Source organism: Triticum urartu, chromosome 2A (genome assembly GCF_056163025.1).
Source record: "Triticum urartu cultivar PI428250 chromosome 2A, HENAU_Tu73, whole genome shotgun sequence".
Taxonomy (NCBI): Eukaryota; Viridiplantae; Streptophyta; class Magnoliopsida; order Poales; family Poaceae; genus Triticum; species Triticum urartu.
Window position 1 is genome coordinate 191,507,860 of NC_141874.1, and position 25,674 is coordinate 191,533,533.

Below are 25,674 nucleotides of genomic sequence, written 5' to 3' on the forward strand. Positions count from 1 at the left end.
TCATGAGAAGGGTGTGGGCCTCCTGGTCTTCATCTTTGGCGAGGATTTTTCATTATTTATTATAAGGTATTCCGTGGAGTTTCAGGACTTTTGGAGTTGTGCAGAATAGGTCTCTAATATTTGCTCCTTTTCCAGCCAAGAATTCCAGCTGCCGGCATTCTCCCTCTTTATGTAAACCTTGTAAAATAAGAGAGAATAGCCATAAGTATTGTGACATAATGTTGCAATGTGTGTTGCTGCTTATATATTGGGCATCAAGATCTATAGAGATAGATCAAGACGTTTAATAGGACTTTCCGGTAAAATTTTGAAGAAGTTCAAAATAGATCAGTCAAAGAAAGGGTTCTTATCTGTGTTGCAATGTGTGAAGTTGAGTAATACTCAAAACCCGACTACGGCAGAAGATAGAGAGAGAATGGAAGTCATTCCCTATGCCTCAGCCATATGTTCTATAAAGTATGACATGCTGTGTACCTAACCTATTGTGTACTTCACCGTGAGTTTGGCAAGGGGGTACAATAGTGATCCAGGAGTAGATCACTGGACGGCGGTCAAAATTATCCTTAGGTACATAAATAGGACTAAGGAAATGTTTCTCGGTTATGAAGGTGACAAAGAGTTCGTCGTAAAGGGTTATGTCGACGCAAGCTTTAACACTGATCCAGATGACTCTGAGTCCCAATCTGCATACATATTGAAAGTGGGAGCAATTAGCTATAGTAGCCCTATGCAGAGCATTGTAGACATAGAAATTTGCAAAATACATACGGATCTGAATGTGTCAGACCCGTTTACTAAACCTCTCTCACAAGCAAAACATGATCACACCTTAGTACTCCTTGGGCATTAATCACATGGCGATGTGAACTAGATTATTGACTCTAGTAAACCCTTTGGGTGTTGGTCACATGGTGATGTGAACTATGGGTGTTAATCACATAAAGATGTGAACTATTGGTGTTAAATCACATGGTGATGTAAACTAGATTATTGACTCTAGTGCAACTGGGAGACTGAAGGAAATATGACTTAGAGTCAATAATAAAGTTATTGTTTTATTTCCTCATATCATGATAAATGTTTATTATTCATGCTAGAATTGTATTAACCGGAAACTTGATACATGTGTGGTAGGCAAAACACCATGTCCCAAGTGAGCCTCTACTAGACTAGCTCGTTAATCAAAGATGGTTAAGTTTCCTAACCATGGACGTGTGTTGTTATTTGATGAACGGGATCACATCATTAGGAGAATGTTGTGATGGACAAGACCCATCTGTTAGCTTAGCATATTGATCGTTCAGTTTTATTGCTATTGCTTTCTTCATGTCATATACATATTCCTTTGACTATGAGATTATGCAACTCCCAGACACCGAAGGAATACCTTGTGTGCTATCAAATGTCACAATGTAACTGGGTGATTATAAAGATGCTCTACAGGTATCTGCGAAGGTGTTTGTTGGGTTGGCATAGATCGAGATTAGGATTTGTCACTCCGAGTATCGGAGAGGTATCTCTGGGCCCTCTCGGTAGTGCACATCATAAGAATCCTTGCAAGCAAAGTGACTAATGAGTTAGTCACAAGGTGATGTATTACGGAACGAGTAAAGAGCCTTGCCAGTAACGAGATTGAAGTAGGTATGAAGATACCGACGATCGAATCTCGGGCAAGTAACATACCCATGGACAAAGGGAATTACGTATGTTGTCATAAAGGTTCGACCAATAAAGATCTTCATAGAATATGAAGGAGCCAATATGGGCATCCAGGTTCTGCTATTGGTTATTGACCCGAGAGGTGTCTCGGTCATGTCTACATAGTTCTCGAACCCGTAGGGTCCGCACGCTTAATGTTTGTTGACAATATAGTTTTATATGAGTTATGTATGTTGGTGACCGAATGTTGTTCGAAGTCCCGGATGAGATAACGGACATGACAAGGAGCTCCGGAATGGTCCGGAGGTAAAGATTGATATATAGGATAATAGTGTTTGGTCTCCGGAAGGGTTCCGGAATTCATCGGAAGGGGTTCTGGATGTTTCCCAAAATGTTTGGGTACGAGAACACTTTATTTGGGCCAAAGGGGAAAGCCCACGAGGCTTTTGGAAAGTGCAAAAGGAAGTTTTACAGAAACTAGAGGCTAGACGCCAGGAACCCTGGCGTCTAGGGGGTAGAAGCCAGGAACCCTGGCGTCTAGCCCTGGAGTCCGAGAAGGACTTACCTTTCAGGCAGAACCGACTTTGAGGAGGCTTTTTCTCCAAGTTTCGACCCCAAGGCTCAACATATAAATAGAGGAACAGGGCTAGCACCCAAGACACATCAAGATTCACCAAGCCGTGTGTCGGCAATCCCGTCCCCTCTAGTTTATCCTCCGTCTAGTTTCTGTAGTGCTAAGCCCTGCGGAGATTGTTCTTCATCACCAACCGTCACCACGCTGTCGTGCTGCCAAAACTCATCTACTACTTCACCCGTCTTGCTGGATCAAGAAGACGAGGACGTCATCGAGATGAACGTGTGCTGAACGCGGAGGTGCTGTATGTTCAGTACTTGATCAGGACAGATCGTGAAGGTGTATGACTACATCAACCGCGTTGATAAACACCTCCGCTTTGCGATCTTCAGTGGTATGAGGATGCTCTCCTCCTCTCATTGCTATGCATCTCCTAGATAGATCTTGCGTGAGCGTAGACAATTTTTGAAATTGCATGCTACGTTTCCCAACGGCCTCTAGGGCATATTTCCAATGGTAGGACTCAGTTCTGATGTCCTCCATGCCAAAGATCGCCGGACGGGAGTTTGGGTGGTGGAGTGGGGTGGAGGGGTGTGGAGTGGAGTGGCTAGGGCTTGATCCAGGGAACAGATGGGGACAAATATATGTGGGGTCAGGTGGGCCTGCGTGGGCCGGGTTCGACGTGACGGACGCGTTCGGTCACGCCTGGTCCATCCCATGTCCACCACATATTTGGACTAGATATGAGGGGTGCCAGTCAGCCGGGTGTTTGAGGCCAATCTGAGGCGTCCGTCAGGATTGTTTTTCTTTTGACCGGCCGGTGACCAGGCCATCTACCCAAATATTTAACGGGGTTTTGAGGCGTCCGGCTGTAGATGCTCTTACGGTTAGCGGAACTTCACCGTGTATCATCATCAACATCATCTCATAGTTGAACTTGGCCCATCACCATCCAAAGTTCAATACACTCCAGGATGTGCTCCTCTGAAATTGGTGAATCCCAGAAGGACGCCTTGGTTCCATTGCCAATGGCTATGATGGTGCAGGCGTAAAACAAGTCCATATCCACTTCATCATATGGGTTCTCTATGCCAACCCTGGCCATCTCAAATGAACAACTTTGGCGGTTTTTTGGAGGTTCAACTCGCATGAGACCCCTAGAATGGGCAGGACGGATTTAACAAGCATGGTCCGACCGGCCGTGGTGATATTCTTCCCTTGCCAAGGAGAGAGCTTCGCCACAATATTGTCTTTGAGGTGTTAGAAATCCACCCTTTCCAGCTACCATATACTCCCCCCGTTCCTAAATATAAGACATACCATTGTGGACTATATACAAAGCAAGATGAGTGAATCTACACTCTAAAATATGTCTATATACATCCATATGTACTAGTTTTTATTGAAAAAGACTTGGTATTTAGAAATGGAGGGAGTATTTTCCTATTATATTTTTTGTGCATCATATGCATCTCATATGGCGTTGCATGAGCGTCATATTATATTGCATTAATTAATTAATTTGAATATTCTATTTTGTCATTTTGTTAAATGGTGAATAAGTAGCACCCTCCCCCCCCCTATATACAAAGCAAGATGAGTGAATCTACACTCTAAAATATGTCTATATACATCCATATGTACTAGTTTTTATTGAAAAAGACTTGGTATTTAGAAATGGAGGGAGTATTTTCCTATTATATCTTTTGTGCATCATATGCATCTCATATGGCGTTGCATGAGCGTCATATTATATTGCATTAATTAATTAATTTGAATATTCTATTTTGTCATTTTGTTAAATGGTGAATAAGTAGCACCCTCCCCCCCCCCCCCCCCTCATTTTGATGTTCTAGTCCAATGGACCTTTCTAGAAAGATACAAATTCAAAGTTTAAATGTAAATCCAAGTAATTCCAAGTGAAATCCAAAGAAAAAGAAACGGGCATTTTTAAAGAAAACGAAGGCAAAATATTTTCCTCATCTTATTAATGAAGAGGAAGAATGACAAGGTTTTAGAGTTTCATGACCACAAAGGGATCACTCTCCCGAAATTAAATTTCTCAAATATTTAGTCTCGGCAATGACCCAAAGCTTCGCCTCAACATTGATCGACGAAACCACGTGGGTTGCTAAAGATGCCTTGTTTCAAAAAAAAACTCTCATATTTGCACACGGTAAATTCCAGCAAAATGTGTGCTCTCCATCACACACGATACATGCAAATGTAAGGCGTGCAATAGTACCCGTCATCGGAGATAGTTTCTTTTTTTTGTGGGCGAATAATGTATTACTCAACTCAAGAAGTTCATACAATCAATCGTAACAAGCTCCATAGCAGCCGTAGGACCCGAACCGATCAAAATCATGGTTCTGCCTTCTAAACAAGCAAATCTAGTTATGTTATTACTAACTTTATTTTGGCTATGATTAACATGAGTAATACACGAATCACGAATAGACATGAGATGTGACGCCCGGATAATTAAGCTACAGTGAACCTTTTCTAATGATGCCACATCACCTCGGTCACTGTTGCTAATCTCCCGATGATTCAAATCCCGTTCAAATTCAAATTCAAAGTCAAGTCAAAGGATAAAAGTTTTCAAATATTAAAACTAAATTGTTCTAGATGTGGCAAATAAATCATAAGTAATTATGCTGGGGAATCCACATTTTTATAAAATGCTTAAAATGCACTAAAATAATAAAACAGTAGGGTAAGCTATTAATTAAATGCGTTTTTCAGTTATTAACTTATAAAACTATTTTATTTAGTTGCCCAAAACTATAGGGATAGTAGCATATTTATTAACACTAAATTAGGGGCTCATTTTTGTATTTTATAAAACTATAGTAAATAAAATAAAATGTAAACAGAAAAGAAATAAAAGGAGAAATAGAAAATACCTACAAGCTACTATGCAACCCTAAGTTACACACTGTGCCCAGCCCACCTAAACCCCCCTCATCCTTATCCCCTCTCTCTCCCCGTGCGTGTCACCACCACAGGCCATCATCGTTGCTGCGACCGCGCGATGCTCACCACGGCGATGCTACAGGGCGTCGCGGAGGGGATAAGGGCGTCGCCCCTGAGCCCCAGGCGAAACCCTAGCGCCATTTCCCCTTCCCTTGCGCCGCCTCTTCCACCTCGCCCGCAGCCGAACCACGTCGCCAAGGCCGACCTCATCCTCGTGGCCATTGTCCTCCCCGTCGCCTGAGACTGCGCCGGGAGCACCGCCTCCGCCGTCTTCGTCGACTACTTGGACGCATCGGAGCTCAGGACCCCCTGCCTCGCGCGGATCGAGCCGTTCCCTTCCCCGGATCGCCGTTGCCGGAACGTCGTCCTCATCCTCCTCTCCGACTCGCTTCACCGAGCCTCGCCGCCCGTACCCCTGCATCGTACGGTGAGGGCCACTCCCTCCCCTCTCTACCCTGTCCCGCGCACGCTAGGGTGCCGTCCCCGGCCGCGCTCCCCGCGCCCTTTCCGTCGTCCGCTCGCGCATGTCATGGGTCGCGACCATGCGCCGTCGTGGACCTGCAGCTGCTGCTCGCCCCGCGCTTGGTTCCCACAAGCACGCCGTAACCTCGCCCCGCCTGCGTTGCCTTGCTGCTTCCCCACGTTGCTTGCTCGCCGTCGCTGGTCGTCCACCTCGCTGTGCTGCTCCGCCCCAGTCGCCTCTGCTGCTAGCGCAGCTACCGCCGCCCGTGTTCGCGCTCAGCGCCACCGGCGCACGCTCCCACTGGTCGCGGCCCGTAGCCGCTCGCCGGAGGCCGCGCTCGTCGTGAGCACCTGCGCATGCCCGTGTTCCCGCACTCCCGCCTTACCCCACCTACTGCTGCTGTTTGCCCACGTCGCCCGCTTCCCCCGCTCCGGCGTGCCTCCCCGGCCGCTCGGGCTGCATCGGTCCCACGCACACACTCGCGCGCCCGTGAGCCTCGCCCGCAGTCGCCGCACTCCCCCGGCCCCGCCCGCCATCGCCACCCAAGCGCGCTCCTGCCGGAGCCCCTGGCCTCGGTTCCGCCCCTACCCCTGCTTTCCGCTGCGCCCTTGGGCGCCCCACACCACACCCCGCACCCACCGCCGACCTCCACTCCCTGCGCGGCCTGCTGCCACCCCCTGCTTTCTGCTTTTGGTTGCTGCTGCCGCTCAATACAGGTCGGGTGTCACTGATAGTTTACGTGCTAATGCCCCCCTAATCCTAACACTAATTAGGCACTGACAGTAGACCCCACTACTTAATTGGATTAACTAAAACCATTTAAAACTCTGTTTAACTAAATGTCCCACTGATATATGGGTCCCACTTCTAAATAAATCTAGTTAGTTAAATAGTTTAACTAGCAGTCTATGACATGTGGCCCCCACATGTCAGTTGGACCAGTCAAACCAGTCAACATGTTGACTGCTGACTGCTGACTAGCGGCCAACAGGGTCCACCTGTCAGTCAAATAGTCAATCTCTGGGTACACTTCTGTGTACCCGTAGCATTTAGTATTTAATATATTGCGAATTAAATTAACTTCAGAAAATCAGAAAATGTTTTAAAACTTTAAAAAACAATCCGTAGCTCGGATGAAAATACTTTGTACATGAAAGTTGCTCAGAACGACGAGACGAATCCGGTTACGCTGCCCGTTCGTCCGCCACGCATCCCTCGCATAGCGAACACGCAACTTTCCCCCTTCGGTTCATCTGTCCGAAAACGCGAAACCCCGGGGGTATTTTCCCGGATGTTTCCCCCCTTTACCGGTATCACCTCATACCGCGTTAGGGCACCCCTAGCACCGCTACTTGTCATGTCATGCATCGCTATGCATCTGTTTGCTTAATATTTATTGTTTCTTCCCCCTCTTCTTTCGCTAGACACCGAGTCCGACGCCGCTGCTACCCAGTACAACTACAGTGTTGACAACCCCTCTCTCTTGCCAGAGCAACCAGGCAAGCCCCCCCCCTGATCACCAGATATCGCCTACTCTCTTTCTACTGCTTGCATTAGAGTAGTGTAGCTTGTTACTGCTTTCCGTTAATCCTATTCTGACGCATAGCCTGTCATTGTTGATACAACTGTTGATACCTTACCTGCAGTTCTAAATGCTTAGTATAGGATGCTAGATTATCATCAGTGACCCTACATTCTTGTCAGTCTGCCATGCTATACTATCGAGCCGTGATCATGTCGGGTGTTGATCACGGGTAAATACATACATATATACATACTATACAGGTGGTGACTAAAGTCGGGTCGGCTCGTTGAGTACCCGCAAGTGATTCTGATGTGGGGGCTGAAGGGGCAGGTGGTTCCACCCAGGTAGTGGTGGGCCTAGGTTCCCGACGGCCCTCGCCTGTTACTTTGAGGCAAAGCGACAGGGCAGGCGGAGACCACTTAGGTGAGAGGTGGGCCTGGCCCTGGTCGGTGTTCGCGGTTACTTCAAAATAACACGCTTAACGAGATCTGGGTATTTGATCTGAGTCTGGCTACTGGCCTATACGCACTAACCAACTACGTGGGGACAGTTATGGGCACTCGACGTCGTGGTATCAGCGGAAGCCTTCGTGACGTCAGCGACTGAGCGGCGCGTGCCGGGTTGGACTGGAACACCTGCTCTTCTATAAGGGAGGCTAGGTCTGCTCACCGGCCGCGTACGCAACGTGCAGGTGTGCAATGGGCGATGGGCCCAGATCCTTGTGCCATAGGATTTAGACCGGCGTGCTGACCTCTCTGTTGTGCCTAGGTAGGGTTGCGACGTGTTGATCTTCCGAGGCCGGGCATGACCCAGAAAAGTGTGTCCGGACAAAGGGGATCGAGCGTGTTGGGAAATGTGGTGCACCCCTGTAGGGAAGTTAATCTATTCAAATAGCCGTGATCTTTGGTAACAGGACGACTTGGAGTTGTACCTTGACCTTATGACAACTAGAATTGGATACTTAATAAAACACACCCTTACAAGTGCCAGATACAACTGGTGATCGCTCTCTCACAGGGCGACGAGGGGAGGATCGCCGGGTAGGATTATGCTACACGATGCTACTTGGTGAACTTACCATCTACTCTCTTCTACATGCTGCAAGATGGAGGTGGTCAGAAGCGTAGTCTTCGATAGGACTAGCTATCCCCCTCTTATTACGGCATTCTGCAGTTCAGTCCACATATGATACCCTTATTCCATTTGATACCCATGCATACATTTGTAGTGTAGTTCCTTGCTTGTGAGTACTTTGGATGAGTACTCATGGTTGCTTTGCTCCCCCTTTTCCCCTTTCTATACCCGTTTTTTGCGACCAGACGATGGAGGCCAGGAGCCAGACGCCACTGTCGATGACGACTGCTACTACTCGGGAGGTGCCTACTACTACGTGCAGCCCGCTGGCGACGACTAGGAGTAGTTTAGGAGGATCCCAGGCAGGAGGCCTGCGCCTCTTTCGATCTGTATCCCAGTTTATGCTAGCCTTCTTAAGGCAAACTTGTTTAACTTATGTATGTACTCAGATATTGTTGCTTCCGCTGACTCGTCTATGATCGAGCTCTTCTATTTGAGCCCTTGAGGCCCATGTCTTGTAATATGATGCTTGTATGACTTACTTTATTTGTAGGGTTGTGTTGTGATATCTTTCCGTGAGTACCTGATCTTGATTGTACACGTTTGCGTGTATGATTAGTGTACGGTCAAATCTGGGGCGTCACAAGTTGGTATCAGAGCCGACTGCCTATAGGAACCCCCTTTCAAACTCATTGGCCGAAGTTGAGTCTAGTCGATGAAAACTGTTTTACTAACATGGCTGTGCGGCCCATGGGCCCACGTCGCCATTCGGTGGTATTAGTATCTTTTACTCCTCGTCTATACTCTGGGACTCGGATCTCTCTCCTATTCGGGTTAAATGATTTGCTAACTCTTACTCTAGGTTCTCGTAAATACTTTCTCCCAAAGAGCCCCTCGGTCCGAACAATCGACTGCTTTAACAGAAGATTCTGAAGATACTCTCCGATGTTATTGCGTTTGCAATTCCCTTCCACCGTCAACCCCTATAGATAACTACATTCACTTGCCATTCTTACCTTAGTCCCTAGTTGTTCTTGTTATTACAAGATACCCTGAAATTCTCTCTGTTGTTCCGAGAATCTTTGTGCCTATTGCCTTGTAGCTCTTTGCCACCTAAATACCCCTACGGATAATTTCTCGCACTTATCGAGTATCCGCTCATCCCAGTTGATTCATGTATTTCACAAAAGTCTTCAAAATAACAGTCGATCTTCTCAAAATCCTCAACAACCCAGTGCTCTTGAAATTTTTGCTTGCTTGCATTATGGTTAATCCCATATGTATAGTAATCTTATTGGCAGCCTTTGTCACTATCATTTTGAGTCCATTGATTCAATATGTTGCGAATGCTCGCAATCCTCAAATCAGATCCTAGAATTCATCCTTTCGGCTCAGACATCATTCTAAAACATGAGCTAGATATCGACCAATCAAATTGACGTCGATTGTACCCCTAATGCCTATTTAGCTTATCCATTCTTAATCAGATTGTTGGCTTCTGATCCCTTGATTTGGAAATGATAATTCCTTTGCATTTGAGCTTTCAGTCAGTCAGTTGTTTCTATACTCCAATGCCTTTGCATTGTTTCTTCTTCTGATTGTGTGCTGATGCTCACATCAGCTCCATTGTGTACCGTTAGATCCTTTATTGAATTATCATCGAACGGTGTCCTTTGTATACAAAAACCTTAAAAAGTTCTTCCCTAATACATAATTCCATTGGTAAATCCTATTCTCTGATATGGTCAACGATGCTCTACTTTCGAGCTTGAGTTATCTACTTCTAAACCTTGTAGTATATGTTTCTAAGATACCCGATGGGTTGAACCAATGCCTTCCCTAATCTGTGCAAACCCGAAAGATTACATGGGTCATACTTATCTGGTACTGCACCAGGTAAAACTTTCAACAACTAATGCCATTTCAAAAAGAAACGAGAAGTGAATGGAAGGTTATACATTGAAGAAGTGGGAGTCGACCTTGAACTTTGTGTTCATGCCCATGGACACGATGTAGATTCTATCATGGAAGCTTCTCTTAAATTAATTATTTTATTGGTATAAGTTCATATTATATCTAGGATCTGGTCTTTTGCAACCATGGTTCCGGCCATATTGATACTCTTTGATTCCTTTTCTCGGGCAAGTTAAAGTACTTGCCTTCTGCAGATCAATACATCTCTGCAACCTCTATTTTGATCTTCCTTTAAGTATTACCCTTTGGTATCTCGAGAGTATCAAAGAACGGTGTTGCTTCCTATGGGTCTTCATCTAGTATTGCTTCTCACCAATTTCAGATTTCCCCCAGGTTCTGAGTTATTAGTCACTCAAGAACACCGATAAGTGAATCGATTCCGCACTCCAACTCAAAATAACTCTTAAGTATTTTTCGTTACTTATGAGTTTATTAATCCTTCAAGTCATTCCTAGCCTGATCGGCTATATCATTTTTGTGCTAAATTTTAAACTGTGCTACCTAGTCCTTCCTGGAGCACAAATTTCGACAGTGAGCTAATCTTATGTCGATCTTCCTCGTCATATCATTTCTCTTTGAGCAGCAAATTTGATTTCGAGTTTGTGTCGTACCCATGGTTCCAATAACCTTTCGCTCATCATTCCTTCAACTTGGTGTCATCGCCGATCGATTACATCTTCATGAGATCTCCCGACAAATGTGTCATGATCATCATCAGCATTCTGAGCTCTTCCAGGATATCAATTGAATTCATGATGATAAATGCCATCCTTCTATCCTCGATGATTTTTAATGACATCAACAACATTCTTGCATTCACTCTGACACAAAACGTGTTCATGTTTTGTGTTGCACCTAGAGTTCCTTTCTATCCAACTTATATTAGGATTCTACCTTGAAGTATTACTGTCCTTATGTCAAGGATGTTGCAAGGATTGCACCACCTCTTGAGAATTCTTGATATAGTAATACTTCTCGTCATCCCCGTTCATTCCTTGGTCCTCGTGTTGTTTCTAACCAGAATACCAACAAATGGTATGTCATGTGTAAAATTCAAAAATTCTAGCAACCCTATTGCTTTGACCTTAATGGTCGATAACCTCATTCTAAGTCTATTGCTTATTGAATCATCATTCAAACCTTGAACGTGCTACCTAGTCCACTTTTCAGCCAATGTTTAATTGTGTATGTTTTCTTCGAGCCTACATCATTATATCATTTGATCCGACAAATGTTATCCCCTTGTTCACATAAGTGTGGAAATCCACCTTTTGAAAATCTCAATGAATTGACACTGAGTCACTCAGCCACCTCCTCACCTCTCCTTCATTTAATGATGAACTCTTGTTTTGGAACCCGCTTTCATAGTTAAATTTTCGAGAATCTTACAATGTCATCTTGACAATTTGTGTTGCACCTTTCTTCTCAGGCATGCCAAGTCTGAGTTATCCTGACACCAATTAGATCTGAATCTCGGTCAGATATGATGGTTGGAACATATTCCCAAGAGTTATCACCTTGGTCTTTATGTGACCCAATAATGTGATGTCATGCCTAGCACACCTGGCCCGAGGCCCTGTTGTTATAGATTCCTTTTCAGCAAGGTTATCCATTCTTCCATGAGGAAATTGTAAGACTTATTCTAGGAATCATTCCTGATGGATCCCTTGTGTTTACAAAGTCTGACCTTTGCTTGAAGACCATGTTAGTGCTATCTCGAAGCATGTCCATGGTACTCTAATTTTCAAAGAACATTTGAAGCCCAATGCTAAATGTTTCTTCTCAATTATCCAAACACTGTTGTATGGGTAACGTCATGAAATTCCTCTCCCCTTACCTAAATGGTTTTCTACCTTCTATCCGGTCTTGGATATCATGCTCTGCTTGTCCTTGGGAAGGATATACCCCTGGAATATGTGTTTTAACACATTTTCCTTTCCATTGTTCTGTTTAATCTAATAATCATATTTTCCTTTCCTATGTTTGGTTTAACTTTTCTTGTGAGTTATATGATCTAAGCAGTAATATTCACCTGCTTATGTAAACACCTCGTTGTACAATTCTGTCAGCAATACCCTGTTACTATTGTTGATGACATTCCGGTAACCACCGATGGACGAGAACCTTGCCTATTGGTCCGCCTCGTTTCAACGAGCATGGAAATGGTTCTCTTCGTCCCTCGCCCTTGGTACCAACGTTGTTGCCAACATAACTGACAGGCTATCCTCTGACATACCTTGCTATCTTGACCGTGCAAGACATCACCACTTTCCTACTTTTAACCCACATGGTGGGCCCATAACCCACAGTTCCCAGGATCAAAAGCTGGCTCTCCTGTACACACCCCTGCTCCCAAGGTTGTTCCTCGCGCATGACCTCGTATGTAATTCACGAGCCACCTTCCGAGAGATCATCAATTCTGGTATCAGACGCAATACTTATTCCCATTCCTCTGAACCCCTTTCACACTTTTTTTCAGGCAACGAATGATTGCCTATGCGCTTGAAACTCCTACCTTGCACCTTCTTACTTTGCCCTCGTTAATTTATTAAGTTTCAATTTGAGAGTTACTTTCTGCCACCTTCCCTGATGTTATCTACCAAAAAAGCAACATGGTAGCGATCCGTTCTTCCGAAGTTACCACTTGTCCTTTGTACGTACGATGAAGACTCCGAAGAAAAGGTGACGAGTTCGTCATGATGTCCTGAAGTAGGGAGATTAAGACATCAACGAGAAAGAACAACCTCTTTGAGAAGAGCAGGCAAGACCGAGGAGATTCGTTAGAATTACGTAACCAGACCCTTTCCCCCTTGTTCCACCTCTTAAATCTCGGGACGAGATTTCTTGTAGTGGAGAAGAATTGTGATGCCCGGATAATTAAGCTACAGTGAACCTTTGCTAATGATGCCACATCACCTAGGTTACTGTTGCTAATCTCCTGATGATTCAAATCCCGTTCGAATTCAAATTCAAAGTCAAGTCAAAGGATAAAAGTTTTCAAATATTAAAACTAAATTGTTCTAGATGTGGCAAATAAATCATAAGTAATTATGCTGGGGAATCCACATTTTTATAAAATGCTTAAAATGCACTAAAATAATAAAACAGTAGGGAAAGCTATTAATTAATTGCGTTTTTCAGTTATTAACTTATAAAACTATTTTATTTAGTTACCCAAAACTATAGGGACAGTAGCATATTTATAAACACTAAATTAGGGGCTCATTTTTGTATTTTATAAAACTATAGTAAATAAAATAAAATGTAAACGGAAAAGAAATAAAAGGAGAAATAGAAAATACCTACAAGCTACTATGCAACTGGGCCTAAGTTACACACTGTGCCCAACCCACCTAAACCCCCTTATCCTTATCCCCTCTCTATCCCCGTGCGTGTCACCGCCACAGGCCATCATCGCCACTGTGACCGTGCGATGCTCACCACGGCGATGCTACAGGGCGTCGCAGAGGGGATAAGGGCGTCGCCCCTGAGCCCCAGGCGAAACCCTAGTGCCATTTCCCCTTCCCTTGCGCCGCTTCTTCCACCTCGCCCGCAGCTGAACCACGTCGCCATGGCCGATCTCATCTTCGTGGCCACTGTCCTCCCCGTCGCCTGAGACTGCGCCGGGAGCACCGCCTCCACCGTCTTCATCGACTACTTGGACGCATCGGAACTCGGGACCCCCTGCCTCGCGCGAATCGAGCCGTTCCCTTCCCTGGATCGCCATCGCCGGAACGTCATCCTCATCCTCCTCTCTGACTAGCATCACCGAGCCTCGCCGCCCGTACCCCTGCATCGTATGGTGAGGGCCACTCCCTCCCCTCTCTACCCTGTCTCGCGCACGCTAGGGTGCCGTCCCCGGCCGCGCTCCCTGCGCCCTTTCAGTCGTCCGCTCGCGCACGTCACGGGTCACGACCACGCGCTGCCGTGGACCTGCAGCTGCTGCTCGCCTCGCGCTTGGTTCCCGCGAGCACGCCGTAACCTCGCCCCGCCTGCGTTGCCTTGCTGCTTCCCCACTTGCTTGCTCGTCGTCGCTGGTCGTCCACCTCGCTGTGCTGCTCCGCCGCAGTCGCCTCTGCTGCTAGCGCAGCTACCGCCGCCCGTGTTCGCGCTCAGCGCCACCGGCCCACGCTCCCACTGGCTGCGCCCCACAGCCGCTCGCTGGAGGCTGCGCTCGTCGCGAGCACCTGCGCATGCACGTGTTCCCGCGCTCCCGCCTTACCCCGCCTGCTGCTGCTATTTGCCCATGGCGCCCGCTTCCCCCGCTCCGGCGTGCCTCCCTGGCCGCTCGGGCTGCACCCACGCACACGCTCGCGCGCCCGTGAGGCTCGCCCGCAGTCGCCACACTCCCCCGGCCCCGCCCTCCGCCGCGCCCGCCATCGCCTCCCATGCACGCTCCCGCCGGAGCCCCTGGCCTTGGCTCCGCCCCTGCCCCTGCTTGCCGCTGCGCCCTCGGGCGCCCCACGCCACACACCGCACCCACCGCCGACCTCCACTCCTCGCGCGGCCTGCTGCCGCCCCCTGCTTTCTGCTTTTGGTTGCTGCTGCCGCTCAATACAGGCCGGGTGCCGCCGATAGTTTACGTGCTAATGCCCCCCCTAATCCTAACACTAATTAGGCACTGACAGTAGGCCCCACTACTTAATTGGATTAACTAAAACCGTTTAAAACTCTGCTTAACTAAATGTCCCACTGACATATGGGTCCCACTACTAAATAAATCTAGTTAGTTAAATAGTTTAACTAGCAGTCTATGACATGTGGCCCCCCACATGTCAGTTGGACCAGTCAAACCAGTCAACAAGTTGACTGTTGACTGCTGACTAGGCGGTCAACAGGGTCCACCTGTCAGTCAAATAGTCAATCTCTGGGTACACTTCTGTGTGGCCGTAGCATTTAGTATTTAATATTTTGCGAATTAAATTAACTCCATAAATTCAGAAAATATTTTAAAACTTTAAAAATTAATAAAGAATAATCCGTAGCTCGAATAAAAATACTTTGTACATGAAAGTTGCTCAGAACGACGAGACGAATCCGGTTACCCTACCCGTTCGTCCGCCACGCATCCCTAGCATAGCGAACATGCAACTTTCCTCCTTTGGTTCTTCTGTCCAAAAACGCAAAACCCCGGAGGTATTTTCCCGAATGTTTCCCCCCTTCACCGGTATCACCTCATACCGCGTTAGGGCATCCCTAGCACCGCTACTTGTCATGTCATGCATCGCTATGCATCTGTTTGCTTAACATTTATTGTTTCTTCCCCCTCTTCTCTCGCTAGACACCGAGACCGACGCTGCTGCTACCCAGTACGACTACGGTGTTGACGACCCCTCTCTCTTGCTAGAGCAACCAGGCAAGCCCCCCCCCCTTGATCACCAGATATTGCCTACTCTCTTTCTACTGCTTGCATTAGAGTAGTGTAGCATGTTACTGCATTCCGTTAATCCTATTCTGATGCATAGCCTGTCATTGTTGCTACAACTGTTGATACCTTACATGCAGTCCTAAATGCTTAGTATAGGATGCTAGATCATCATCAGTGACCCTACATTCTTGTCAATCTGCCATGCTATACTATCGGGTTGTGATCACGTCGGGTGTTGATCATGGGTAAATACATACATATATACATACTATACAGGTGGTGACTAAAGTCGGGTCAGCTCGTTGAGTACCCGCAAGTGATTCTGATGTGGGGGCTGAAGGGGCAGGTGGTTCCGCCCAGGTAGTGGTGGGCCTAGGTTCCCGACGGCCCCCGCCTGTTACTTTGAGGCGAAGCGACAGGGCAGGCGGAGACCACTTAGGTGAGAGGTGGGCCTGGCCCTGGTCGGCGTTCGCGGTTACTTCAAAATAACACGCTTAACGAGATCTGGGTATTTGATCTGAGTCTGGCTACTGGCCTATACGCACCAACCAACTACGCGGGGACAGTTATGGACACTCGACGTCATGGTATCAGCGGAAGCCTTCGTGACGTCAGCGACTGAGCGGCGCGTGCCGGGTTGGACTGGAACACCTACTCTTCTATAAGGGAGGCTAGGTCTGCTCACCGGCCGCGTACGCAACGTGCAGGTCTGCAATGGGCGATGGGCCCAGACCCCTGCGCCATAGGATTTAGACCGGCGTGTTGACCTCTCTGTTGTGCCTAGGTAGGGTTGCGACGTGTTGATCTTCCGAGACCGGGCATGACCGAGAAAAGTGTGTCCGGACAAAGGGGATTGAGCGTGTTGGGAAATGTGGTGCACCCCTGCAGGGAAGTTAATCCATTCAAATAGCTGTGATCTTCGGTAACAGGACGACTTGGAGTTGTACCTTGACCTTATGACAACTAGAATTGGATACTTAATAAAACACACCCACAACCGGTGATCGCTCTCTCACAGGGCGATGAGGGGAGGATCGACGGGTTGGATTATGCTACACTATGCTACTTAGTGAACTTACCATCTACTCTCTTCTACATGCTGCAAGATGGAGGTGGCCAGAAGCGTAGTCTTCGATAGGACTAGCTATCCCTCTCTTATTCCGGCATTCTGCAGTTCAGTCCACATATGATACCCTTATTCCATTTAATACCAATGCATACATTTGTAGTGTAGTTCCTTGCTTGCGAGTACTTTGGATGAGTACTCATGGTTGCTTTGCTCCCTCTTTTCCTCTTTCTATACCTGTTTGCTGCGACCAGACGATGGACCACAGGAGCCAGACGCTACTGTCGATGACGACTACTACTACTCGGGAGGTGCCTACTACTACGTGCAGCCCGTTAGCGACGACCAGGAGTCGTTTAGGAGGATCCCAGGCAGGAGGTCTGTGCCTCTTTCAATATGTATCACAGTTTGTGCTAGCCTTCTTAAGGCAAACTTGTTTAACTTATGTCTGTACTCAGATATTGTTGCTTTCGCTGACTCGTCTATGATCGAGCTCTTATATTCGAGCCCTCAAGGCCCATGGCTTGTAATATGATGCTTGTATGACTTACTTTATTTGTAGAGTTGTGTTGTGATATCTTCTCGTGAGTCCCTGATCTTGATTGTACACATTTGCGTATATGATTAGTGTACGGTCAAATCGAGGGCGTCACATGAGATATCTAATCTCCTTAATGAGCGATGAATAAATCGATATATCCACCTTCTTTGTCTGGATCAACTTTACTTCAACAATAGAATTCATCTCAATCTCGATAGGAAGCTCACTTATGTGGATAAAAAATGACAATCTTTTCATGCATGCACATAATTCCGCTTGAAGAGCATCTCAACATGAAAAAAGTTGCCTACAAGAGGAAAAAATAATCTCACACACACAGTTTACTTATTAGAACTGTGTGATGTACACTGTATACATTTCACCCAAGTACAAACGTGTACGATGGAACCGATCATCGCACACACGATTTGATCATTAAAAATGTGTACACCACATTGCATACGGTATTTCTTTTTTCCAATTGCATGCGATGAGTCAACAAACGCACATGTTTTCAGTTTCAAACACACTATTCGATTTTTATACCATGCGTGATGTCGTCAAACACACAATTCTAATGCACTGGTGGCAGATACCGTGGGGCTGAGGTACGCACCGGTGTCGGGTTGCATTGTACACCAGATTGTATTTCAGGGTTTGTACCAGTTGATTGCGGCCCTGAGATTGGATGGAGAAATAAAAGGCTCCATGGTCACCTCCGAGAAAAAACTCCACTGAACCGGCTGTCATTGAAAAGGTCAGACCGGCTCCAGTATGGAAGCGGCGACAACGGTGCATCGGCGGCTCGTTTTTGCGACGGCAATGGTTGCTCAGTTGTCCATGGACCTCAATATAATTTTTTATTATGTTTGAGGTGCTTTGTATTTCCGATAAATCTTTATAATAGATATGATATTTTCGAAAAAAAAACAAATGACACTGAGAAAGAAAGAAAAACGTTGGTTTGGTTATCATCTTTTCTTGGGCCGCTGGGCTGGCTGGCTGGGAAATCGAAGAAGAGCTAGCAGAGGCAACACCACGGAACAAGACGCGGGCGGGCAGGCAGGGACACCACACCACCCCAGGCCAGACAGACACAAGAAAGGACGACATGCAGATGCACACTAGACGACACCCACTGACCCACACCCACACACGACACGACGCTACCTACCACGTGAACTGTCGCGCCAAAGCCAAGAAAACCTCCCCCTCGTCGTCCTCTTCCCTCGTCTTCACCTCACCTGCCCTGGAGCCTGCCACCCTGCCTCTATTCTTCAAAAGAAAATCCGTTGCCACAAACCAAAACTGTCGCGCCAAAGGCAAGAAAAATGTCGTGTGTGAAGCTATTCTGAACCAAAACCGACTCTTCCTTTCAACAGATTCATCATACCCGCGGCTCATTTTTCTTGCTTTTCGTTGCTTGTGCCCATGCCAACAGAAATAGTTTCGGCTTGAACAAGTTACGACCACTTCACCAAAATAGCAGGGTAATAAACCAAGGATAGAAGCACGGGGTGGGGATACTAGAGACCCACCGGTGCAATCCGCTAATTCGATCTGCAACACTGTGCAAGCCAAAAAGGAAGCTAATCCCTAACACCAACCAACCAGCTCCTACAAAATAGTACTACTCTATCAACAAGCTTAGCTTAATCCACACTGCATGCCCTGTTTACAAGAACGCGTCCCAGAGGAAGCAGTAGAGCGCCAGCCAGAGGAGGGAGCCGCGGAGCAGGGCGGCGGCCGAGCTCGTGCTGCCGGCGTGCTCGAACTGCAGCGAGTCCACGGCCAGCGGCATGTTCTCCTGGTCCGGGCTGCACCGCGGCGGCGCCCCGCCGCTGCCGCCGCTAACCTTGGAGTGGCTGCCGGACTCGGTGGGGTGCGCGGTGTAGAGCATGGCGCGCAGCACGGCGGACACGGTGGGGATGTACACCGTCTTGTTCTTGGCCAGCAGCCACGTCAGGCCCATCAGCTGGCAGTCCAGCCCCAGCATCCGCCGGGCGCGGTCGCCGCCGGCGACCTCCCGGCTCACGTTCCCCTTCACCTGATCACAAGCACATACCACACACACAGGTTAAACTCCTCTCCTCCCTCGAGCGAACCCTGATGAAGAAATGCTCGCATTTAATGTGTTCCATGCAGGGACGTGGATGCAATGCAGGTTGTTGCGAAGTTGGTGGGTGTTTCGCTGTTTCAGAACTGAATGTTACTACGAACATTTGGCTTGCCCGGCCCTATGAAATCCTCAATAAATGCTACCCATGCACGACCACTTGATCATGCACATGATCTCGAGTCGATCTTCTTGTTCTTACACCAAAATCTCAGTACAGAACAATGTCAAAGATTACAGCTTCCTAAATTCATGAACTGTCAGTACAAGACCACAAGTACAGGGGTGTGTTCTTCACTGTTTAATTTAGGATGCCAATGCCAATGAGGATGCGCGACAAACAAGTTAAGGACAAGCTTAACAACTTTCGATGTAGCAGGTGGTTAACAAACTAAATGATGCAATTCATCATTGCTATGGCCTGTGGCATTGGACCAAGAATCTGGCCTTGCTGTCTTGATACTAGCATGGTCCTGTAATCGAGTACTAGCTGGTAATGCTAAGTAGGAGTAACATTGTCTACAGTGGGAGCGCAATGCCTTCACAAAGAAATACTACTACAATCAAGTAGCTAATGATTAGTGATCAGCTCAAGAACAAGGAGGAAGCCCATCTGAGCATGTGAACCAATAATGTGAGCAGAAAGGGCCTTTCTGTGTGGAAAGGGGGATCTCCTGGATGTCAAATGGGCTCTTTCTGCTCGATAAAACAAGATAAAGCACACGGAGAAAAAGGCATCGCTCATAGTCCGTCCTAGCTAGTGCCGCACTTAAGCTAACTACTAATTGAAATCGACATTACAGATAACGAGATAGGATAATGAGGTGAAAAGAAAACCAGGAATGCATCAACATGATGAACCCTTGAAGAAGTACTACTCCGGGGGAGTAGATTTTAGCGCACAAATTAAAGGAAGAGAGAAGAGCAGGAAAGCTGGAAAGGGAAAAAGCGGAGCGAAGAAAGGAGCTGACCTTTTGCAGGGACTGGACGCAGCGGGAGCAGCCGGCGTAGGACGCGTTGCGGCAGCTCTTCTCCAGGTCCTTGACCGCGGCGGTGGGCGTGGCGTTCCTGGCGGCGGCGCCGACGGCGAACGCGGCCGGGCAGCGGAGCGAGCCGATCTGGTGGAGCCGGATGCCGCAGAAGCAGATCACCGTGTCGCACGTCGCGTTGGGCCGCTGCAGCGCCACCCCGCGCTTCTCCAGCGCGGTGCCCAGCGCGTCCACGCACCGCTGGTTGTCGTACGGGACCATGGGGCCCTCGCCCCCGTCCAGGCCCTCGCCCGCCAGCGCCGGCGCCGGCGCCGGGACGGACAGCGCCGTGCGCGCGTGCGCCGCGAAGAGCCAGGCCGCGAGGACGGGGCAGCAGCGGCCGCGGTCGAGGGAGCCCGGCCCGCCGCCGGCCCCGCACGCCGCGGCCACGCCGCCGAAGAGCTCCGCGGAGAGGTCGAGGCGGCAGGGCGGGGAGGAGGGCGCCGCGGAGGCGTTGGCCGGGGACTGCGTCTGCGTGAGCGGGAAGGAGGAGACGTCCGAGGCTCGGGCGGGGGCGAGGAGCGCGATGAGAACCGCCACGGCCGCGATGTGCACCGACATTGTCGCCGGCGAGGAGGTGGCGGTGGCGGTGGGAGAGTGGTGAGAGGCGTGGGGCTGTGGTGGCGTTGGGAACTGGGTTTTATACAGGCGATATCCAGGAAGGGAGGGATGTTTGCCTTCATACCTGGGGATTTTTTTTCCAGTTTGTTTAATTTACATCTAGATGTTTTTTAAGGATGTCACATCTAACCTTCCACAAGTATATAATGCATCAATAAGGAAAAAAAACTAAGACAAAAAATAAACCACAAACAGAGTGAAAATTAGCTTAGATGTGCCATAACTATGTCACATCTAGATGTGTCCTAAACAGACTTTTTTTACGGGCTCATACCTGAGGATTTTTTGGGGCTGGAGATGACAAAAGGATGGTACAACTACTGTATAATATACGTACGCGCCTGGAGCGAGTTTACTCTACGGACGCGAATTTTTGGCTCTTGGGTGCTGCACCCCCATATGAACATTAAATTCAAAAAAATACTGAGAAAAATAAAAAAATATCTTGGATTTTGGGATATCGAACTTGGGTGCCCAATCTACTTCCGTGCAAATTTCCGCGAAAAAATTAATATTCGTGATGCTCTCGGTAAAAAGACAAAAAATTCCTATGTACAACAAAAACTATTTAGTTGGATCATAGGCTGGACTGTATTTAGTTTGTCATGGATACATTTCTTGATATTTTTTCACGAAATTTTACACGGGAGTAAATTGGGCACCTAGGTTTGATATCTCAAGATCTCAGATTTTTTAGATTTTTTTCTGGTATTTTTTGAATTTGGTATTCATATAGGGGGTGGAGCACCCAGGTGCTCTTGTGCATTTTCCTATACTCTACTCCCTACTCCCTCTGTAAAAGAAATACCACATATGTGACATCGTATTTCTGTGTTGTATTTTGATTTGTATTTTACTCTACTCCCTAGGTTGGAAGGCGGCCAAACGTATCTCTTGACTAGTCGGAGTCTAATTTAATGTGTATTTCTCTCAACGGTTTAAAGACTCTTGAGTGTAGAAAAGGGGGAATTGTAATGTCATAGCAACATGAATTCTGGAGTAGTAGAAGACTAAGAGCTAAAAGGTGCAGGGAAATTGTCTTTTTTTTTCAGGGATGTGCAGGCAAATTGCTACTCCCTCTCATCCATATAACTTGTCGCAGTTTTAGTATAAAGTACAAAAAAATTGGGTTAACGGAAGTCTTGCAAACTCACCGTTTAAGAGAGATTTTGCAATTAAAAAGATTTAAAATATGTTTTTACTCCATTTTCGTAATGAAATGGGGACCGTCAGACCCCTTTGGTCGAAAAAAGGACTATAATATAAAAGAAATGCTTTGAAATTATTTTTGGATCAAAGACGTTCTGAGCGCATGGGACCAAGCTTAGTACTCCATCAACACAAGAAAACATGTGCTTTCCGGAGTTGCTCATCATGACTCGAAGCACTTCGAGTACGCTGATGAAGAACGTCTCAAAAAGTGAACGATACCGGCCGCCTGTTGCTGTGTGGTGAATTTGTGATAGGGTCATCAACCATTCACTGCAGGGGTAAGTTCTTTTCTGCCATGATATGATGAGACAGTTGGGTCAAGATCCCAAAGGATGACACTGCAGTGTATAGCTGGCCAAATGGGCCGTTTTTTTGGGTCGGCCCGTGAGCACGCCGGCACGGCCCGCCTTGGGCCAGGCACGGCACGGGCTAAACGGGCCGGACCCGGCACGCGGCACGCCCTGGGCCGTGCCTGGGCCTGGAGGCTCGGCACGCGGGCCGGCACGGCACGGCCCGATTATGTTTTTTAATTTTTTTATATATCTATATATGACCCAACATGTAAAAATAGGCTAAAAACGCTTAGTGCATCAAATAATAAGCTAAAAATATGCGGCCCACCGTGCTAAACGGGCCAACGTGCCGGCCCGTTTACTAACTGGGCTGTCCCTGGGCCTGGGGGCGCAGCACGCCGCCCGGCCCGGCCCGGCCCGTATAGTAATCGGGCCCTGGCGGGCCGTGTCGGGCCAGGCACGATTAAGATGGGCCGGGCCGGGCCAGGCCGGGCCGGCTCGTTTGGCCAGGTATGCTGCAGTGGAAATCCTCCAAACACATGAAAAAATGCACGCCATCGCCATGGGGGGTAGAGGCCACGAGAGCGTCAGGTAGAATCATTTCTATCCTCGACTAAACAAGTGCACAATTTTTTTGAAAGAACCGGTGTACCACCGGCATTCATATATTAAGCAGGGAGAAGGCGGGAAATATGTTCATGATCAAGTGATCATGGTGGGTTACAAGAGATGGTTTTGCAAAAACCCTAAAAACCAGGGCTGAAAAAACCGGGAGTCTAGCGTGGATCCCCCAGTGGCGTCGCGAGGCACTTCGCCCCTTCTAGCTTCCAACTTTCTGCATCTCTTCTGATCGCGACAATCACATTGCAATTCTGGTTTGATTCATGTCTGAAAATTCTGTTGTTCCTCTCCTTCTAGATGTGCCACGTGACAAGAAGGATCATCGTCTTGAGTCTCTCTCTAAGCCTTGGTCTTGACTGTTGGACGAGGTTGCACATTTTGCAAACGGAGGAGGTGATGTGGTCTGAGGCCGAAGCAAGGCGCATGAGCCTGTCATAGTATTCCAGGTTGAAATCCGTCTCCATATTTCCTTAGTGACCGAGCAATCCCAAAAAAGATGAACTGAGGTCTCCAGATATCTTGTGCATAGAGTGCAGAAATATCCATTCTCCCATCCTCTGCGTTGGAGTCTATTGTTGCACCAGAGACGATTTCTGAGCAGTAACCAAAAGAAAACTTTTATGTTTCCGGGGGCCCAGGTTTTCCATATGAGCCGCTTGTCTTCCGTCTTGTTGGAGCCGGACAAATGAAACACTACCTTTGTGAAATTGACGATCAACCGGCATCGGCCCAACTTTTGGCCAGTCGCACCCGCATCATAGGAGTTGGGCCTTATCGAGGCAGACAAATGAAACACTACCTTTGTGGAATTGGCGGTCGATCGGCACCGGCCCAACTTTCGGCCGGTCGCACCCGCATTATAGGAGTTGGGCCCTATCGGAGCCGGACAAATGAAACACTACCTTTGTGAAATTGGCGGTCGACCAGCACCTGCCCAGCTTTTGGCCGGTCGCACCCGCATCATAGGATCGGACGATGCACAAGCGCACGATCTCCTCGTGTCTCCGATGCACTTTCTTCTCTTGTCGGACTCATAGACATGCTCTGTCGCGGTCTCATATCTTCTTGCAAAATGCCCTAAGAGCATTTACAGTTGGACCCCTCATATCGACACCAAACATCCAGGTGGACGATCTGGTTAGTGTCTGTTCACGAAAATAGACCCAACCACACCCTCAAATCGGCCATATACGTTTGGGCTGCCGGTCATCCTTCAAACCGAGCCCATATCTCGGGCGGATATGGGGTGGACTGTACGTGTCTGTCATGTTGGACCATCCAACGTTGTCACCCGCCGACGCAACCCGTCACCACAAAAACCTCACCCAGACCAATCCCTAGTCCTACTCTCTCACTCTTCGCTCCGCTCAACTGCCCGTCCCCTCCTGTCCTCGTCCCATCCCCTCCCTTCCCATGTTAAGCTCCGGCAGCGGATCCAGGAATGAGGCAGACCCAATCAATTGGGATGCCCTGTTGCCTGAGGAGTCGAAGAAGGACGATGAGGACCTCGCCCTTCGTGTCGCACTACAACTGTCGCGGGTGGACAGGGTCGGGAGCTCAAGCGACGCGACATCCACAGTCGCCCGGGGACGCAACCTGGCTGATGCAATGTGGTCTGCATTGGTCCAGCTCTACCATCCCCCGCACCTCTTTGGCCCCTACTCTTGTTGGCCGACACTGGGTCCTCATGCCCGTGCCGCTGAGCCTGAGGAGGAGGACACCTAATTAGAGGCATGGGCCGCACACCATGAGGGAAAGCGGGCCGCACAGAGGGCCGCGGCGCCCGGTTCCTCCCACAACTGTTGAGGCTCCCGCGTGACCATGCTTCTTGACCAGAGGAGTAGCTCTTGCGTGAAGTCATCTGTCGGTCGCTGATCTAAGTGTGTACAGATGCAAGGCGCTGCCGCCGCGAGAACACAAAGGATCTTAGACTCAGCATCAAGGAATCCGAGCACCTTGCGGCAGAGATGGCAGCCGTCGTGGTGAAAGCGGCCTAACTCGCGAAGGAGTAGACCCGCGACACCCGTCATCTCAATAGTATCATTTCCTCGCCGTCGTCTGACAGCGGCACGGCGAACGACGGCGCACATGCATGTGCCGAGAGGGAATTTTCCTGCTAGGCCAACAAGGACGTCAATTCCTTTGAGTGGAGGTGTATGTGACTTCCCAAGTTAATAGGAATGATAGACTACTCATATCAACATGGTGAACCTTCTTTTCCAAGAGCCCATCCAAAAGGAATCTCAAAGTTAAGCCTACTTGGCTTGGAGCAATTTAAGGATGTGTGATCGAGCCGGAATTTGATCTCGGGTGCACACAAGTGAGGACAAAGTGCATAAAAGACTAGGGTTGGTTTGTGGGGCCAATCTGAATCCTAGGTGGTAGCCATGTGCAATGGCGGGGAACCGGTGGTTTTGGCCGGGGCATTACATATATTTATATGATGAGCCACGTCTTCGTGGGCAAGAAGTTGGAGCACACCTCACTAATCCATTGGAGAGCTTTCATACATTTGTAGATCTAGTGCATGTGTTGCATGATAATCCCTACTCCTTGCATG

At 48.0% G+C, this 25,674-nt stretch overlaps 1 protein-coding gene across 1 annotated transcript; it reads right to left on the reverse strand.

Annotated features, from left to right (window-relative positions):
• Positions 1-18,696: 18,696 nt before the first annotated feature.
• LOC125541397 (putative GPI-anchored protein At4g28100) lies at positions 18,697-21,005 on the reverse strand. Its single transcript, XM_048704821.2, has 2 exons — positions 20,311-21,005; positions 18,697-19,270 (listed from the first exon to the last, which is right to left on the reverse strand). The coding sequence occupies exons 1-2, from the start codon at positions 20,926-20,928 to the stop codon at positions 18,899-18,901; spliced, it is 990 nt and encodes a 329-aa protein (XP_048560778.1). The 5' UTR covers positions 20,929-21,005; the 3' UTR covers positions 18,697-18,898.
• Positions 21,006-25,674: the final 4,669 nt, after the last annotated feature.

Excerpts from the sequence above, each read along its gene's own strand:
- LOC125541397 (XM_048704821.2), bottom strand. The coding sequence starts at position 20,928 with ATGTCGGTGCACATCGCGGCCGTGGCGGTTCTCATCGCGCTCCTCGCC. Across the intron at positions 19,271-20,310 it reads GCGTCCAGTCCCTGCAAAAG|GTGAAGGGGAACGTGAGCCG; the intron begins GTCAGCTCCTTT and ends GCTTGTGATCAG.